Raw genomic sequence first — 20,364 nt, forward strand, 5'->3', positions numbered from 1 at the left:
GACACTAATAGTAATTGGATGGAAAATCTGGATGATGAAAAGTGAATTTCTACCCTCACTATTCCTGGTAGCCATGAAGCCATGGCTCTTTATGGAGGAGCAACAGCAGAATGTCAGGCATGGTCACTAGAGGACCAGCTAAAGGCTGGGATATGCTACTTCGACCTCAGAGTGTCTGGCTATAAATTAAAAATTATGCATGGACCGAGTTACCAATGGACATCATTGTCAAAAGTTCTCAGCACAGTCATTTTTAACTAAGTTCAGAAAGGAGGTAGTGCTTCTCAGAGTTAAGCCCGTTTTTCCTAAGGGAAAAGTTCAGAGTTTAGTTAAAAACATGATTAGAAATGCTAAAGATGTCTGGGATAAGGAGTCAATTCCAAAGATTGGTGAAGTAAGAGGAAAGATTGTTTTTGTTCAGAAAAACAGCTTTAAGATGGGTATTATTTTGAATGAAACTGACAACAGAGGAGACTATAAAGTAACTAAAGTCCAAGACAAAGTGGGAAAGATTAAAAAGCATCTGGCAGAAGCTGCTAATCAATGTCAATCAAAAACGAGTTCTGTTCTGAGTCTGAGCTACTCGAGTGGCACGAGCTTAGGTACATATAAGGGGGTTTGTTTAATGCCAAAAACATTGGCAGAGGAAATCAATCCCTGGTTGTATGATCATCTTGCAAAGGAATTTAAAAAGAATCCCAAGCCTTGTTTTGGGATCATAGCCATGGATTTTCCAAGTTTTGACTTGATTGAAATGGTCATCAAATTCAATAGGACCTAAGATTTTTCAGTCTTTACTTTTTCCCATGGGTTTATCAAGAAATGTATGTTCTCGTCATTTTTATCAGATAATTGAGAATTGTTAAACAGACGTTTTAACATTCTTTAACTGTGTCGTTTTAACATTCTTAACTGTCTGATATGGTGTATGATCATTGTTTCTGAACTAAATAAAGCATTGCAATTTCAATGGCTCATTAGCTTTTTGCTGAAAAGACTACATTAAACTATAATTAATTACTTTTTTAAATGCATGCTCTTGGTATTAGCTTCCATCACTTTATCTACAGTATTACTATAAATCATGAACAAAAGCGGCACGATTTAGAATAATTGTTGTTTGGCGCATATATTAGTGAGTCTTACACAAAACACAAATAATCCACACTAAATGTATTGTTTGAACAAAGCAATAATTTATAAGGCTAAAATAAAAGCAGGATGCATTCGACTCCAGATAGGCCTACATAAAAAAGCTTCTTAACATGTTAATATCATTTGCAATGTAGTACTAATTTGTAAATTTAAGATATTTTGACCACTTGGAAACGTCACATGTGATGTATCTCCAATCTGTCTGCAGCCTGCAAGACTTTAAGTTACGCCCACTTCAAGTTACGCCCCTTCAAGTTACGCCCACTTCAAGTTACGCCCCTTCAAGTTACGCCCCTTCAAGTTACGCCCTTCAAGTTACGCCCCTTCAAGTTACGCCCGCTTCAAGTTACGCCCCTTCAAGTTACGCCCGCTTCAAGTTACACCCACTTCAAGTTACGCCCCTTCAAGTTACGCCCCTTCAAGTTACGCCACTTCAAGTTACGCCCCTTCAAGTTACGCCCCTTCAAGTTACGCCCACTTCAATTTACGCCCCTTCAAGTTACGCCCGCTTCAAGTTACGCCCCTTCAAGTTACGCCCGCTTCAAGTTACGCCCACTTCAAGTTACGCCCCTTCAAGTTACGCCCCTTCAAGTTACGCCCCTTCAAGTTACGCCACTTCAAGTTACGCCACTTCAAGTTACGCCCACTTCAAGTTACGCCCCTTCAAGTTACGCCCCTTCAAGTTACGCCCCTTCAAGTTACGCCCCTTCAAGTTACGCCCCTTCAAGTTACGCCCCTTCAAGTTACGCCCCTTCAAGTTACGCCCGCTTCAAGTTACGCCCCTTCAAGTTACGCCCACTTCAAGTTACGCCCACTTCAAGTTACGCCCCTTCAAGTTACGCCCCTTCAAGTTACGCCCTTCAAGTTACGCCCCTTCAAGTTACGCCCGCTTCAAGTTACGCCCCTTCAAGTTACGCCCGCTTCAAGTTACACCCACTTCAAGTTACGCCCCTTCAAGTTACGCCCCTTCAAGTTACGCCACTTCAAGTTACGCCCCTTCAAGTTACGCCCCTTCAAGTTACGCCCACTTCAATTTACGCCCCTTCAAGTTACGCCCCTTCAAGTTACGCCCGCTTCAAGTTACGCCCCTTCAAGTTACGCCCGCTTCAAGTTACGCCCACTTCAAGTTACGCCCCTTCAAGTTACGCCCCTTCAAGTTACCCCCCTTCAAGTTACGCCCCTTCAAGTTACGCCCCTTCAAGTTACGCCCCTTCAAGTTACGCCACTTCAAGTTACGCCCACTTCAAGTTACGCCCCTTCAAGTTACGCCCCTTCAAGTTACCCCGCTTCAAGTTACGCCCACTTCAAGTTACGCCCCTTCAAGTTACGCCCACTTCAAGTTACGCCCCTTCAAGTTACGCCCACTTCAATTTACGCCCCTTCAAGTTACGCCCCTTCAAGTTACGCCCGCTTCAAGTTACGCCCGCTTCAAGTTACGCCCACTTCAAGTTACGCCCCTTCAAGTTACGCCCACTTCAAGTTACGCCCCTTCAAGTTACGCCCCTTCAAGTTACACCCACTTCAAGTTAAGCCCCTTCAAGTTACGCCCACTTCAAGTTACGCCCCTTCAAGTTTCAGACCGGTCGGTGTATCTCATCAAAGTCATCAAGAGTTTAACATAAACTTAACATACTAGAGTTGATTGAACTGACTCTTAGCTGTTCAAGAACCGAAATGCTTGTTTTGGTATACAGTAAAGCAAGCTGCAATCTGCATTAGCTCCAGGGTACTGATAATTTATTGCAAGAAACCATATTGCAATGTATTGTTTTATAAATTATTCGTCCCACCTCAACTAGAGTGTAGAGCCAGCACTAATATATCCTTTTGGAATTGGGCTTTATTTCTTTTTCTTTATTTTTTTTTTAAATAAATAATTTTAAACATCTGATTTTGCTGAAAACACCTGATTTGCTGATGATTACATTTTTTGACTGATGTCAACAGCATTAATGAACAGCCAAATGCACCGCTGACAAACAAATCTTATGATACTTTTGAGACAAATGAACAACAAGCACACTCATAACAAAATCTTTTAATTGAAAGGCAACACAACGAGGGTTTATGCAAACCCAATCTAATATGTTCTGGCACTAATATTGTCTGTTCTGGGCTACTGCTGCAGCATTACATCCAATAGAAAATCCCATCTCAGAGAGTGCCCCTAGCCACATAAAAACAGTAGAATATAATCCTTGTAGTATTCTCCTCAGTCCACATCTCCTGTAGGTTTCACAGTCTTTGAAGAGAGAATTGCATTGAATGCAACAGGATATTAAATACAGAGTTATGTAGGTCCTTATATGCTCCTCTGAAAATGTGTTCCAGTTTACCAAACCTGTTGACAAAAGAAGAGACGGGTTCATGCATAAAACATGTTCAGATTTAAAAAATAATTATATGAAATTTTCTGGTAGCAGTGTTTCCTTATTCATTTTAGTAGTGTTGTGCCACCACAGCAAGAAAAATGTGAAATTAAAAGAAACACTTATTGTCTAAAACAAAGCACTAGTCTACTGTAGAAGTAATTATTATATTATGATTATTAAAATTATTTTAGCACTAGAACCTCGACTTGAATCATAACTTAGGATAAAGGACACATGATAAAGGACAAATGAGGAATCATCACTCACAAGCACCACAGCTGCACACAAAATAAAGAGGAAACAGTTGTAAACTGGTAGAAAACAATAAATTAGGCGACATCTATGCATTTACATCTATTAGGTGATATCTTACCCATGCATTTATATTTTAATAATGGCAAGTGACCACTCCAGGGCGATCTACTAGCCTACTGTGTTGTGCTGATCTGTGAGACACTCAGCGAGACAGATTGACAAGCTCAAAGTTCCAAACGCTTTGCTCTGCCCTTGCTGCAATCTAAAAAGCGGCAATATGACTTATAGGCTACACTTCGATTTACACGGTTATCTCGGGAAAATATTCTTACCGTTCTCTCTATACGAGTTGGCATCTTGCCGACAACATCTCGTTTTGAGTATGACATTTACATATCATGTGGTTCTGAGCGATTTGGACAACTTCAAGTTACGCCCCCTTCAAGTTGCGCCCCCTTCGAGTTACGCCCACTTCCTGTTACGCCCCTCTCTTGCAGTCCGCAGTCCTAAACCCTTGATCACTTGGAATCAGCAATAGAGTTGATTTATTATTTTCCCTTTAAGTACAGCATCCAAATGTATATAGGTGTGTTTGAGTTGTTTTAAATAAAAATATATATATATCAATAATATATCATAGTTCTTTTTTTTATTGTTTTTTATTTATTTTTTATTCAGAGATTCCCCCGAGGGAAAGTGCATAGTGTCTAAAAGTGGACCCCCATGCTGCGTTCCAGTCCACTTTAAGACACGCACTTGCGAACTTCCCTAAGCACTTCCCCTCGGGGGAATCCCCGCCGCCATTTTGAAGTGCGTTCCACTTCGTGAAGTGGACGAGGGAAGTTTATATGGACAGACCCTTGTTCCCTCGATTTTGACCGAGGGAGCGAGTCTACTTCATATGTACACTTCAGGCACCTATATGTCCCACAATGCAGTACGATTGTGACGCCACCACAAATCTCGTCTAATCACCACCACAACAAACAACTCTATGATATATTAATTATATATATTTTTAATTTAAAACAACCCACACACACCTATATACATTTGGATGCTGCATTAAACAAATTCTTAAAGGGAAATTTTTTTAAATAATAAATCAACTCCACAGCTGATTCCAAGTGATCAAGGGCTTAGGACGTTCCAATTCAGCCCGCCGCAGTTTCCGCCAGTAGTGGGCACTCGTGCATCGTAAGCAATGACGTACATCCGAGTGAACGAGACGGAGGGAAGTTAGCGAGTGAAGGGCATGACAATTTTGGACTGGAACGCAGCCCAAGTCTCGCTCTACTACCGTAATAGCAATAAACAGCAGATAGATGGCGCTGTTTGCCTATACAATAATCAATTATTTACAGTGCATTTCAAATTCGCCCTAAAACCATTAAATCTTTCTTTTATATGATTCAACATTGTGAAGTGATGGTAACATTGGTAAAATAACAAAAAAATAACAATATTGCTTACATCTCCCATATTAAACAGTAATTCAAGTCATCATGAACAAGAACAAGAACATTCCTGTTATACTTGTTTGAACGCTATGAGGAAGTCACTTACTGGAACAAAACAAAACTCCGCTTTAAAAAAACCCCAGCAAAGAGTCGTGGCATCTTTATTCTGGACTGAGACTCTTCTTAGAATCAGCACCTTGTATAGACGTGCCATACAAGGTGAGTTTGAGATAACACTGTGTTTCTTCAGATAATGAACAATAATATAATAAACTTAAAAACAAAAAGACAATAATTGTAATATTAATGAACAAACTGTGAATGGTTAAACAGCGCTAGACTGCAGCACCACAACTTCCTTATAGAAAACACAAGCTGTTGGATTTTTGCCCTGTTTCCTCCTTTTAACTTTGATTCAGGTCTAAATTTGTTTAGATAAATAAACATATTCACCTATTGTATTTACATACTATCATCATTATAATTAAAAGTCTGTTTAAAGTGTTAAATGTTGCTTTGTATCCTCCAAACCTGATGAATTTATGTACATACAAAAATGATGACCAGTAATCATTTGTTGTCCTTGTTGTTTCATGCAGTAAAGAAACAGGAGGATCAGCCATTGTTACCTGTGGAAAGCATGTCTATGACAGTGTCTCAGGGTGAGGGTTTGACGGTCATCACCGTCTCCTCAAACCCAAAGAGCAAATGGCCCGTACTGTGTCAGATTCTGGCTTCTCTGTGCTGCAGTCCAGTGTGTTTCGTATCTCAGAATATGAAAGGAAAGCTGACGAACATCCACACAGCTCTTGGGGTGAGTCAGACACTTACAGTAATTGCAAAACACCCTTTTTGATTTTCAGGCCATGTCATTTTAGACTACTTTGGATAGATTTAATTTAAACACTATGGCTCAGTTTCACAGACAGGGCTTAGATTAAGCCAGGATTAAGCCTTAGTTCAATTAGGGCATTTTAAAAACATGCCTTAGAAAAAAAACATTACTGGTGTGCACCTTGAGACAAAACAATGGCACTAATACTGTATATTTTAAGATTTGTCAGTGCAATTTGCTTTCAGTTAAGACAGCTCAGCCAAACATGCATTTTAGTCTGGGACTAGACTTAAGCCTTGCCTGTGAAACCGGGGGGTAGGAAAGATACCCAAGATTTAAGATGCTTAAAAATGTTTTACAGCATTTCACAATTTGGTTGCAATTGGTTTTGTCAGTACAATGTATTAGAAACATTTTTAAAACACCTAAATCAAACAAAAATATAACATGCAGTTTTTGGAGTAGTCAAAATTATATTAGTGCCAAGCTACAACTTTGAGAAAAGTTACATTTTAGCTGCAAATATATTTATGCAAGCTAATTCAATTTATTCAAACAATATACAACATTTTGGAAAAGTCGTGAAGTAATTCGCCTGTCCATAGCGAAGGCAAAAATTTGATTGGTTGGCTTACAATGTCATTGTGCCAACTAGGAATATTCTTATTTTTAGATTCTTGATAGCTGGTGGCATAAAAAATATTGTTCTCTTGTTCCATAGATTGTGCAGATGATAGTTGGTGTCCTTAATATTGTGGTGGGGATCATGTTTGTATGCCTTGGCTTATACTGGAGCATGTATATAATGGCCAATGGACCCTTTTGGCTCGGCGGTATGGTAAGACTTGGGCCTCATTTTGTATCATTCTTTTGATTTATCCAAAATCTAAAGCAAATTTGAAAGAAATAAAAAATGCACAGATGTTTTTGTTTGTTTGCTTTTGTCTATTAGTTCTTTGTAGCTGGAATCGTGTGTATTCTTGCAGCTAAGTTTCCCTCTTCTTGTCTGGTAAGTGTTTATCAAAGGAATCTGTGTTTTTGACAGGTCCATATTTGCACGTTTAAATATATATATAATATATTGTTTGTGTTTTACAGCTGGTCATCGGAATGATTCTGAATGTAGTCTGTGCTGCACTGGCTATCACAGGTGTTGCGCTGTATTCAGTGGACCTTGCAACTGATCGTTCTGGATACTACTACGATTCTTGTCCCGAAAGCTACAATTCTTATTCAGGCTATTCAGACTATAACTATAATAGTTATGATCGTTACCATACGCCTTCCCCTGAAGAGAGACGTATGGCAGAGGCCTGTCTGTACTACAAGAATCTCATTAAGGTAATGATTGTTTAGATGGTGGTAAGACAAGCTACTGTTCATCAAATCTTCTTCCAAACATACTCAGTTTAAGATTTAGTACTTTTCCAAAAATGCAAAATGGAATTTCTCGGTCACTTCTTTCCAAAAAAAAAAAAAGAAAAAGCACCATAATAGTGATTCATATATGAACCAAGTTCTAAGTCCCTTTCAAGGAAAGTCTGTTTACTCAGCGGCCATTTTTGCAATGTCTCTGGCCAACTATAGAGTGCAACAACAAAGCCTGGCCAATTTTTCAGCGCCACTGGTTCCAGAAGTATTTTTTCCATTCATTTCTCCCATTGATTTTTAAAAAGTCTTTGTTAAAGAGCTATAAAGCCATGAAACAAGTCAAACAGCTACGAGGTGAATCATAACATAACACAAACTTTGGTTTGAAGCAAAAAAGTATTTGAAAAGCAGACAAAGGTACAAGACTGTGTTCTTAACAGCTTTAATGAGGGAAAAATTACAGTTCTTTGAAGCATTGTGAACAGTATAATCAAATTAAACTACTCATTTAAGATTATATAAAATAAAAATAATATGTTTTAAGTTTATTGCAAAATATGCAGATATATACACATTTTTAAGTATTTTTAGAGCGTATAGGGAGACCGACTCGGTTTAGTCATTCGCAGTGCTTCATGGGAGTGGGCGGAGCTAAAGAGCTGTTTTGTCTGTTTCAACTTGATTGGTCATCAAAGGTAATGTCGTTTTTCACCACGGATTCATCAAAAAAGATTACTTTCAAAATAAGTTGCAATAATGTGGGCTGACGGCTCCAACAGAAGCAAATACCATCGATTAACAACCTTGTAGCTCACAGTTTCTCCACAGTTTAAAGGAGAAAATGAATGGAGTTTTTACCTTCTATTTCGGGAATCCAAGACAAAGTCCTCTTTACATAAATCTTCATAAATCTCTAAAAACTACTCGCAACACTCACATTTAAAAAACATATTTCAAATTAGCAACAAAATCCAACATTAACTGTCCCACAAATGTTGTTTTTTGTGCTCAAATAGTGTTAAAAAAAAGCTTATTTAGTGCATGTACATAGTGTATAAGTGCATAGTGTATAGTGTGTCATTTGGGACAGTTGGCAATTGACTCATATGAGTGCACTGTCTTTGTATATCTAAAATCATTATATTTACCCTCCTCTAGATGGCCTTCAGAGGACTAGATATCGTGATGATAGTGTTGTCGGTCCTTCAGCTCTGTGTGAACATCAGTTTCTGTGTTTTGACTGGGAAAGCTTTGTGCAAGAAGGATGAAGATGCAGAGGTACTGTATCATCATCATCATCATCATCATCATCACCACAATCCGTCAAATCCACTGTGATCATGAGTGATTCTGAGAGCTGCTGCTGTGTGTGTTCATGTTTGTGTGTGGTTTTGCAGTCGGTGGAGGATCCAGAACTTCACAAGCCGCTCCTGGAAGACGCCGCTGTCGCTCCTGCATGTTAGAGAGACAATAACACACACATAGTAAACAGTTATTCTCTTTTTTTTTTTTTTTTTTTTTTTTTTTTTTAATGGAATGGAATGGCATTTCATGTCTCAATATTGTAGTGAAATGATTTAAATCAGATGCCCTCCATCTGCAACACTACTCATTAAATGACATGTTTAATTAGACTTATTTTTCTCTCTATAGATTAATGGGTGTCACCTTTTATTGCCATTTTCAATTTTGTTGTGATCTTTGGGGCTGTTCTTTTTTTTTAAATAAATGATTGGAACACTTTGGTATCAATCCTTTTTGTATATTTATTACAACTTCCCTATATCTTTCACTTTGTAGAACAATTAGAAAAACCTTTATGTATTTATTTCACATATGCTTTTATCTAAAGCAGTAGTTTTGCAAATTTTCAGGCCAAGTACCACCAAAGTCCCTTTCAAGGATATCTAAAGTCTGTTGTACCTCCTTTAATCAAACCAAAGCAACCAAGTACAACCCTTGAGCGCAAAATTAAAAGGATAGTTCACAAAAAAAGTCTGTCATTATTTATCCATCCTCATGTAGTTCAAAACTTTTTTTATATATATATATTTATATATTTTTTTTTTTTCCTACAATGAAAGTCAACCCTATATAGAATGTTGTTTTGAACTCCACTAACATTGTATGGATAAAAACATTCTTCTAAATATCTTATCTTGACCTGAACATAAACCAGATTTTTATTCTTTATTTTTATTTTTTATAATATTAATATAATTCCTTAAAATTAATGGATTACCTTAATTGTAGTTACAATAGTATACCCATTTATTTGTATGGAAAAGAAAAACATTGAGTAGATGCACCATTTTTTTTTTATGTAAAACTTGCAGGAGAAAAAGTGTGGATTTAAACCCAGTAATTAACTAAATAAATCCAGAACAGGGTTTAGATGGGGAAATGAAGCCTCATGAAGCTCCGAGGACAGGAGAAATGATTCAAAGCCATGGAGCATCGACAACAGCGCCAGCTCTGATGAAAGTCAAGTTTTAATGTTTATATGTCTATGTGGTGTTATGCTTTAAGACAAACTGTGTACAAATTCATGTCAACACCATAGCTGAGTATGTTGTCATTGAAAATAAGACAGTCTAAAAAAAAATTCAGTTTGAAATGGACAGTGTTTCTTACATCACAAACTACCTTGTAACCAATCACGTCACGAGGGGGCCGGGTTTTAGCATATCATTAACAGCTGCAAAGCAGGGGAGTCTCAAGAGAGGCCAGGTTATCCAGGTATATTCTGCTGTTGATATGAAAAATAATAATCATGTACATTTAGCAATATAGCGAGTGAATTATGTATATGATGTATACTACGATATTATGATGAGCTTTTTCTCCACTGACATTCTGACTTGTTTTAAAGCATTTCTAAGATGCTGATTTTTGAAGGCAGCTGTCTGAGGTGAATGGGAACATGGTTTGTGTAACATTATTAGCAACACATTTTTAGCTGTTTGATAACATAGTAAAGCAAAATGCTAATCATATTAAATACTGTTATGTGTCCGACATTGTAGAGAGCGATAGCCTACATAAACGCATTACCATTCTGATGCATCGACTTGTAGACAGACAAGCCTGTAGGCTACAATTCACTCTTCCACTACTTCCTCTGAATCAGTTTCTGGTTCAAACATATATTGGCTGAATCAAACCAGTATTCCCACTTGCCATCATGCAGCGTTTACTACTGTACAGTTATGCGAGTTGATCAGGTATTCTGAGCTCATTGAGTGGAGGCGGGGCTAATTTGCCTACTAAATGAAGAAAGGGTGTAGAGTTACATTCAGGCTAATTTAAGTCATGAAGAAGAATTTATTTTGATTTTGATTTTGATTTTCACCGTTGATTTTGGTGATCAAATATACAGGGGGACATTAAAATATACAACCACCAGGAAGCCTATAGAAATTTAATGCAAATATAAAAAAAATTCTGGCAGATGGGAGGAAATATATATTTGAGTGCTTTCTCTCGCAAAACTATTACATTCCCCTGATAAACTTTGCGAACGCAAAACAATGATCATCCACCCCCATCATAATATCCCCTTAAGGGGCTCTGTAAAATCCCAATCAACAGTCCAAAAATTACCCACAAAGTAGATCAATTATAATATATTTCTTAAAAAACTTTGCGCAAAAAAAAAAAAAGCCAAATGTGATGGAAGTTCCGACAACCACAGAGTGATGAAACAGAAAGATGCATCGATCATGTGATTTCTGAAAACAGCACAAGCCATCCTCAATGCGTTGCCTACATGCAGTGGAGCCTCTCAGTTATACGTTTCATAATACTTTAAAGGGCGTGCTGTGTCTTAAAATTCGTTAATGTCAACAGTGTTTCTTTTGTCTTTAGTGACGGCATGACTATTATTTAAATTTCAAGTGGAACACGGCAATGTGAAACGCATGAGAAACACTGACAGGTACAGAACAGCCCAACCTTTATTACTTTCACCAGCCCAACCTTTACAACCTTAACGTTACCTTTACTAGATCAGGAAAGTCAACTCTCAGTCTGGACTGAAAGTTACACAAGTTATTCATCATAAGGTGAGTCTGAGTTTTTTTGTGTTTCTTAAAATCTGTGAAATTCACGTGCTACTTAAAAAAAAGTACAATGTGAAATGTAAAACAAGTTAACAGTGACTTGAATCTGAACAACTTGCTTTTATAGCCAACATTCGCAGGTCGATGTTCACTTCCTTGTTAAAAAACAAAACAAACAAAAAAACACGTTGATGCAGTCGACGAGAAACCGACAGTCAACAGTGCTTTTGAATAATTATGATTATTCCAGAACTTGTTTGAGAAGGTGAAATTAAATGTTATGTATTCACATAACTATCATAAGAAAATTTTCATTTCGGTGATTATTAAGCCTACTCGTTTCTCTTGTCTTTACCTTTGTACGTGGGCAGGTAGAAGAATCACTTCCTTCTGCAGCATGTCTCTGACAATGTCTCAGGTTGAGGGAATGACGGTCATCACTATCACCTCAAACCCAAAGAGCAACTGTCCCGGACTGTGTCAGATTCTGGTTTCTCTCTTCTGCAGTCCACTGTATTTTGTATCTGAGGATATGAAAGAAAAGCTGACAGACACCCAGATAACTTTTGGGGTGAGTGAGAAACTTGCACTGACTGAAATCTTGATTTCATAAAAAAAAAAAAAGTAAGATGCTTAAGTAGGCCTATGTTCTGTATGCACTCTTGATTTGGCATATCATGTTTAAAAGCTGGAGGTCCATCAACTGGCACAAATATTGTTCTCTTGTTTCATAGATTGTACAGATAGTAGTTGCAGTCATGAATTTTGTGTTGGGCTGTTTTGGCTTCATCTTCTTTTTTATGACATCTGCGTGGGCCAGCAGGATGGTAAGATTTTTATGTTTCTAAATCAGTTCATGCTGTAAAATGAATGAATGGATGTTCGTGTGTGTGTGCGTGTGTGTGTGTGTGTGTGTGTGTGGTTCAGGTATACCCTACGTTATGTGGACAAAATATCCCCACAAAGATGGGAATTTCAGAAATCCTTGTCCTTGTGGAGACATTTTTTGGTCAGCTTATAAATCATACTAAATTATGTTTTTTGTTTTTGAAAATGTAAAAAAAGCATAAAGTTTTCTGTGATGTGTAGGTTTAGGGTTAGGGGATATAATATAGCCTACAATTTAAATTGTGGCTTGCGGTTGATTCACTGATTAATTGCAAAGTTCAACCATCATAAAGTGAACATTTATAATTTGCATGTGTTTTGTCTCAGCAATTTACACATGCAAACGATTCCTGCGCAAGAAAGAAGGAAAAATAACTAAATTCAGTGTTCGCGCACTGTTTTCTCTGCGCACAGCCGCACACTTGGGGTTAAACAACTTCAGATATTTTTAAGTCGACATTCATGTGATTAAAGTCGAGTCGTTGACGACTAGTCGCTGATGACGTCATTAATGAACAAATAAGCCTGAACCTCGAGCTGAGACTCTGAGGCGGGTTGTCTTGTACACAGTTATGGTATATGATTCAGCGCTGCCACAAGGCTATTGCTCCTACATAAATTCTTTTGTCTTTGGGTCGTTATATTTCTCACAGATTTCTAAATCATATACAGATAAAGTAGCACAGTAAAGATTACATTTATATGAATGCATTAGTGTGAGAGCAAATGCGTGTAAATTAATTCGACTTGGCAGCGTCTCTCTACTAATAGTGAAGCTGTGGGTTTTAGTTTCTAACAGGGTTCCCACGGGTCCTTGAAATCCTTGAAAGTTTGTGAATCTGGAAAAAAAAAAAAGTCAAGGCCCTGGAAAGTTTTTGAGAATAAACATACATAGATACAGGTCCTTGAAAGTGCTTGAATTTATTTTGTGTAAGAAGTTTTCTGGAAAAAAATCTATATTATTCCCTCCGGTCCGCTAATGTGTTATTTCGCCAACACTTGGTGACCTATGCATACTAGCTTGCTTGATTTACGTTAATTACGCACATTTACGCGTTACGTTACACTGTAAAAAAAAATTACATCCCCAAGTAAAACATTTCTAGTGACTGATAACATCAACATTTTTCAATTAGTCTGATGTATTATTTCTCATTGAGCCAATGTTAACAGACTATTGCAACAAGAATTGCACTTGGGCCAATTAAAAAATTTTGATGTGACCAGTCACTAGAAAATGTTGACTTGGAGAGGTTAGAAATGTTTTACAGTGTAAGTGGAAAACAGGCTGGTTACATGAGCCTAAGCTCTTTTCAATAAAATCCATGCAAAAGTTAATATTAGATCATTTTAAAATACAGTGTAGGATGTACTGAATATTCTTAAGTTTTATGCAAAACAGAAATACGACTAATAGAATATCAGATCTCTGTCATATGAAAAAGCATATTTGTGTTTGACACATAAAAACTGTAACAATGTGTCTTACAAGGTAACACGATGTAACCTTGCTCTCACTTGAAATGTGTTCCCTCATTAAGTCCTTGAATTTGAGGGTATCGGACCTGGAAAGTCCTTGAAAGGTCCTTGAATTTGAAGTTAACCAAGGTGTGGGAACCCTGTACTAAGAAAGTGATGCTAGAACTTTTCAGTTTCTAAGCTATTTTATTGATAAATCACTGAACAGTGTTAACTTAACAGTAAGTTTCTGCACTACTGAATGTGTCTGTGTGCGTGCGATCTGGACGTGATGTGCGAGCTACCTTACTTTATTTGTAACTTTGTTATATTGTATTTATCAGTGCGTATAATTAGTTTATTTGCTGATCTGAAAAATGATCCGTGACTCAAAAACCGTAATATGATCCGAACCGTGAGTTTTGTGATCGGTTGAACCACTAGTTGTAATGTCATTATTCATTACTGAATAACAACCTAATTTTTGGTCTGTTAGTTGGATTTATGATACTTTTTTTTCTTCTAAATTTCGGATTTTGACAGCACCCATCTCCTTTACTTTCCTTAATTGTACAAATTTAACATTCTTCGTATTCCACACTGAAAGAAATAGCCACAGGTGTTTGTAATGACTATGTTATTGTTTAAATTCACATTTTTGCCTTGATTAGAGCTAGTGTTCATACTGTATTTTAATTGGTTTTCTTTTAATGACTTTACACACTGATCTTTTTCTCTAGGAGTCCTTCGGAGGACTAAATATGACAGTGATGGTGTTGGCGGTTCTTCAGCTCTGCGTGGCTGTCAGTTTCTTGCTTTTGACTTTAAAATCTTTGTGCAAGAGGCGTGGGAGTGCAAAGGTACCGTATCATCACCACAATTAAGGCCGGTTCACACCAAGCACAATAACTATGACGATAACTATAAAATGTATTGATCATTCTAAATCTATGAGAATGGGAAAGTCTAAAACCACAGCTGTAACAATAGCAACACAGAGGAACAATATTGTTGGAATCACTTTCAGATCAATTTTTTTTCCAGCTGATGAATGATAAAAACATTGCCTGCCAATCGGAATCAACCCAACTTTAAAGAGGCCATATTATGCCCTTTTACAATTCTATTCTACTAGAATAGGTTCTAAAAACACATTATTTTTCACATATTTGTTATTGTTGCAGCTCCTCTCTTTCCAGTCTATCAGTAACGCTCTGTTTAGTTCCTGTCTCTATGAAGCCCCTCCTTCCGAAAAGCACAATGTGCTCTGATTGGTCGGCTGGACCAGTGTGTTGTGATTGGTCAACCCGTTTTGAGCGTGTTTCGGAAATGTGATGCCCCTAACCATAACTGCATTAAATCTGGGGTCTCTTGCGCTGTGTTTAACTCCACTTTTAGACACACTTTGAATTGCATTCAACTTCACCAAGTGGCCTAACACTAACCCTAACCCATTTTTGACTGAGGGAGCTAGTTTACTCATGTATACTTCAGGTAGATCCACAGACCACAATGTAACACGATTGTGACGTCACAACAGCAACTTGCAGTGCTCGCACTTAATTAAACCCAATAGGGTTCCACTAGTAGTGAGCACTCATGCAACGTAAGCAATGACATACATCTGAGTGAACGAGACAGAGGGAATTAGGGAGGGGCTTTAAAAAGAACACTTAAATGCAGCCTTGGACATGGCGACAACACTATACTAACGTCTTCCCTTTTTTTGCACATGCCTAATGCAGCGTTCACACCAAACGCGAATAGCGCGTCAAATTCGCGTCTACCGCGTCTAGTTGGACGCTTGAACATTTTGAATCCATTCGCGCGTCCAGAGTGAAATTGATGCACGTAAAAAGCAAAAGTCTGAGGCGAAATCCGCTTGTCTGTTTGCAAGATGGCTGATGTTGATCGAGCATTCATCGAGAGAGTTACCGCATCGCCTGTCCATCTGTCTTCGGTTAGAAATTGTATATGAAATTTTAAATACAGTATATTAAATATTGAAAAACTATCAATGTTTTTCAAACTGTGGTACGGATACCACTGTTGGTGCTCTTTCTAGTGATACTCATGCCGCGTTCCAGGCAACCTGTAACCCGTGTTTTTCCAACCTTATACCCGTGAAAGTGCACTGGAACGGCAGTCAAACCCGTGACTTCCCACCCGTGAACTCGTACTAGATCGATGTACTCCCAGTTACGAGCTCTGACGTCACATAGCCCGCGAAACCATACAAAACAACAATGGCAGCCCCTACGGATGCAGTGTTTCTGCAGGCGGTACACGGTGAGAATACACTTTAGGACAATATAACGTTGCAGTCAAATTAATAATAATATGATAATAATGATAATAATACACACACGATTATGTATTACAATGTTATGTGTCTGAAACAATAAGTATGTTGTAATAATTAATAATAATTCATTACATTTTATATAGCGCTTTTCTCAGCACTCAAAGCGCTTTACATAGAAGGGGGGAATCTCCTCAACCACCACTAATGTGCAGCATCCACTTGGATGATGCGACGGCAGCCATATTGCGCCAGAACGCCCACCACACACCAGCTTACTGGTGGAGAGGAGACAGTGATGAAGCCAATCCATATATGAGGATGATTAGGAGGCCATGATGGACAGGGGCCACTGGGCAAATTTGGCCAGGATGCCGGGGGTATACCCCTACTCTTTCGAAAGACATCCTGGGATTTTTAATGACCACAGAGAGTCAGGACCTCGGTTTAACGTCTCATCCTAAGGACGGTGCTCTTTGACAGTATAGTGTCCCCATCACTTTACTGGGGCGTTAGGACCCACACAGACCACAGGGTGAGCACCCCCTACTGGCCTCACTAACACCTCTTCCAGCAGCAACCCGGTTTTCTCAGGAGGTGTCCCATCCAGGTACTAACCAGACTCAGCCCTGCTTAGCTTCAGTGGGCAACCGGTCTTGGGCTACAGGGTGACATGGCTGCTGACGTGAAAGTGTATTGCCGCATGGAAATGTTAAGGTGACGTAAACCTGAACTTTACAGCATTGATCATGCTTAAGAAAAAAAAGTTTGCCGTGACTGGCCTGGAACGCTACAAAGTCGTGAGTCGTGGTTTGAAGTCGTGATTTACGTGCTCAAAAACCTGCCTGGAACGCAGCATCAGTTAACTGCTATATTGAATATTATATTCTGCTACAGTATATTCCTACTCCATTTTGAATGAGTGATTCCGGGCGGGAGTTTATCCCGTCACTTCACCACGTGACAGCAGCAAGCAGGCTCCTGATTGGTTAACACTGCGTGAACAGACGTCGCGTCAAACGCGTGAATTCACAAAAAGCACCAAATAAAATCATTTGCGTGTAACGCGCCTATCGCGCCAGACGCTTAATTCGCGTCATTCGTGCGAACTGGATGCGCCAATGAGGCGAATTCACGTCCACCGCGCCGCGCTAAACGCCTCGTTCGCACCGCAAGACCTCCAGACACGCGTAAACGCGTCTTTACATTGACTTAACATTGAAATCACTCGCGCCAGATGCTCTATTCGTGTTTGGTGTGAACGCAGCATTAGGTGGGAATTATTTAAATGAAGAATATTGTGACGTACATTTCCGGAAAAAAACTCAACACTACAATCGAGGCGTTTCAGGGAGTTCAGAAACGGTGACACTGATGTAGAGTATAACTCCACTTAGAGGGACTTTGTGCTTTGTAACTTAACTTTGCAGAGCTTTTTCATGCTCAAACAGCAACATTACACACTACAGAAAGATGACAATGTAAAAAAGCACAATAGGTCCTCTTTAAAGAGCTTGAGAATTTAAAGCAGCAGAAGACATACCATAGCACGCGTTATAATCTGTTGGACGCTGTATGGTTATCGTTATATCCTTATAGCTATCATTTCTCCACTGTGATCATGAGCCGCTTGTGTGTTCATGTTTGTTTATGGTTTTACAGTTGGTGGAGAACAAAACTTCAGAAACCAGAAGTGGAATATGCCCATATCCATTTCCATTTGTTCACAGCTGTAACATGACTCGTACAGTGTCTCAGGTGAGTGACTGACACCATCACCTCAAACCCAAAGAGCAAATGGCCCATACTGTGTCAGATTCTTTGTACTTTATGCTACAGTCCAATGAATTCTGTATTTCAGGATATTAAAGAGAAGCTGGCAATAACCCACACAGCACTTGGAGTGAGTTAGATTCTTAAATATTTTTTTTGCTGATATTATCAGATTTACAAAACAGTTCACACTAGGTGTTTTGTCATGTGTAAAACTGGGACAAACATTGTTCTCTTATTCCATAGATTCCACAGATAATAGTCGGTGTCATGAATATCACAATGGGTTGTTTTGGCTTTGTTTCTTCTTTTTGGATCGGTGGTGTGGTGAGACTTATTTCTCATTCTGATCATTTTTTATGTTTCTAAATGAGTTCATGTAGTACAATGAGTGAGCTCATTCAAAAAGTAAATTATATATGACATTGATCTTGGTTAATGGGATAGTTCACCCAAAAATGAAAATTCTGTCATCATTTACTCACTCTCAAGTTGTTCCAAACCTGTATGACTTTTTTTCTTCTCCTGAACACAAAAGAAGATATTTTGAAGAAAGTCGGTAACCAAACGACTGATGGACCCCATTGACTTCCATAGTAGGAAAAAAATAATACTATGGAAGTCAATGGGGACCAGCAACTGTTTAATTACCAACCTTCTTCAGGAGCTGTGTTCAGGAGAAGAAAGAAAGTCATACAGGTTTGGAACAACTTGAGGGTGAGTAAATGATGACAGAATTTTCATTTTTGGGTGAACTATCCCTTTAAGGACATGTGGCTTTCAGAATGCCCTACATTTATTTCTTTATTTCGGCATTTATTTTCATTTGATATTTACTAGAATGAAGTTGTAATTCACATTTTGATAATTCCCTTTCTTTAGAATAATGTCAAATCAAGCATGTTTGGATAAACCAATGTTTTATTTGTTTGCTTTGCCTTTTAGTTCCTTGTTGTTGGAATCATGTGTGTTCTTGCAGTCAAGTTTCCTAGTCCAAGGCTGGTACGTGTGGATCAAGAGTTTTTTGTTTTTGTTTTTTTTACCGAGCATCAGTCATTTCTACTGTTTTTGTTTCACAGCTTGTATTTCTAGTGATTCTGAACATCATCAGCGCTGCACTGGCTATCACAGCTGTTTTGCTGTATTCAATGGACCTGTCAATGGGAAACAGTTCAGACTGTGTTGAAGGTTATTATTATCATTCATCTTATCAGCGTGCCCAAGGAGAGAGTAACTTTGAGACCTGTTTGTACTACAGGGATCTCAATCAGGTAATGATTTGATTTATTTCTCTTTTTCAGATAGTGTAAAAATTGTTGTGTGTATTTTAATTTATTTTTATAATACACTGATGTCCATTTCTAGATGATCATCGGAGGACTAGATGTCATGATGATAGTGTTGTCGGTCCTTCAGCTCTTTGTGACCATCAGTTTCTGTGTTTTGACTGGGAAAGCTTTGTACAATAAGGATGAAGATGCAGAGGTACTGTATCATCATCATCACCAGTCAAATCCACTGTGATCATGAGTGATTCTGACAGATGCTGTGTGTGTTCATGTTTGTTTGTGGTTTTGCAGTCGGTGGAGGATCCAGAACTTCACAAGCCGCTCCTGGAAGACGCCGCTGTCGCTCCTGCATGACAAACACATATTTTTATTTGAACACATTTTTCTTGGTTTTTGTAATTGAAAGTGAAATGATTCATGTAAATTAAAAGACAAATGTGTGTTTCAGTTTCTGGTGTGAAAAGATGGAATTTTCTAGAAAATGATCTAAAATGTTGTTCAAATATTCTTCAATTTAAATATAAGTATAAACAGAAGATACTTAACTTGTACAAAGATGAATGTGAAAATTGTTCAAATTATAACAACAATGATGGTCTCGTCATTGTTTTTGTTACACGAGTTGTCATCATTGTATTATTGTTGTGTTTGTTTTTGTTTGTTTAGTGTTGTGTAACCAGAATTAATAATAAAAAATAAAAAAAAATTGTTAAAATTGAAAGTAGATTACATCTGGTCTGGGCTATTTTGTTATTTTTTTGCCGTTGTTATTTTTTGTTATGTCGGTGAGGCCATCTAATTTGTAACTTTCTTAATATAAGAATGGGGTAGGAGTTTATACGATTTTTTTCCCTTCATTCTACTCCTGTTCTTTTTGTCATGGAATGTATTTTTGTTGTGTTTGTTGGATTGTTGTTGTGGCATTTCCATGAAAAGAGAATATATAAATAAATGAAATGTTGCCATCTGCACCATAGACGTGAAGTTACATATTTTAGTATTTTCACAAATATATTTGGTACTTTTAGAAAGAAAAGGCCTGCTTTTTGAAGTAAATTACTTTCTGTGACATTTGAGCGTAATGACATCAATTACTTTTTTCTTTATTTTGTAGATCACACAATCCTTTTTATATCTTTTTTTAA

The 20,364-nt window shown here is 38.0% G+C and overlaps 2 protein-coding genes across 3 annotated transcripts; both read left to right on the forward strand.

Annotated features, from left to right (window-relative positions):
* The first annotated feature begins 5,316 nt into the window (after positions 1–5,316).
* LOC309483753 (uncharacterized protein) lies at positions 5,317–9,200 on the forward strand. The gene is made up of 7 exons (XM_082149714.1): positions 5,317–5,461; positions 5,842–6,056; positions 6,799–6,915; positions 7,030–7,086; positions 7,176–7,418; positions 8,607–8,726; positions 8,846–9,200. Exons 1-7 carry the CDS (start codon positions 5,332–5,334, stop codon positions 8,909–8,911), a joined length of 948 nt encoding a protein of 315 aa, XP_082005840.1. The 5' UTR covers positions 5,317–5,331; the 3' UTR covers positions 8,912–9,200.
* Positions 9,201–11,179: 1,979 nt separating this feature from the next.
* Positions 11,180–20,195, forward strand: tmem176l.3a (transmembrane protein 176l.3a). 2 transcript variants are annotated; one of them, XM_082150804.1, is made up of 12 exons: positions 11,180–11,512; positions 11,637–11,774; positions 11,881–12,080; positions 12,244–12,336; positions 14,596–14,715; positions 17,820–17,915; positions 18,019–18,060; positions 18,177–18,257; positions 18,876–18,932; positions 19,010–19,201; positions 19,296–19,415; positions 19,511–20,195. In XM_082150804.1, the coding sequence occupies exons 3-12, from the start codon at positions 11,907–11,909 to the stop codon at positions 19,571–19,573; spliced, it is 1,038 nt and encodes a 345-aa protein (XP_082006930.1). In that variant the 5' UTR covers positions 11,180–11,512; positions 11,637–11,774; positions 11,881–11,906; the 3' UTR covers positions 19,574–20,195. The 2 variants fall into 2 exon arrangements, with proteins under 2 accessions (XP_082006930.1, XP_082006931.1); XM_082150805.1 differs by lacking the exon at positions 11,637–11,774.
* Positions 20,196–20,364: the final 169 nt, after the last annotated feature.

The sequence above is a fragment of the Leuciscus leuciscus genome (genome assembly GCF_965113295.1).
Source record: "Leuciscus leuciscus genome assembly, chromosome: 20".
NCBI lineage: Eukaryota > Metazoa > Chordata > Actinopteri > Cypriniformes > Leuciscidae > Leuciscus > Leuciscus leuciscus.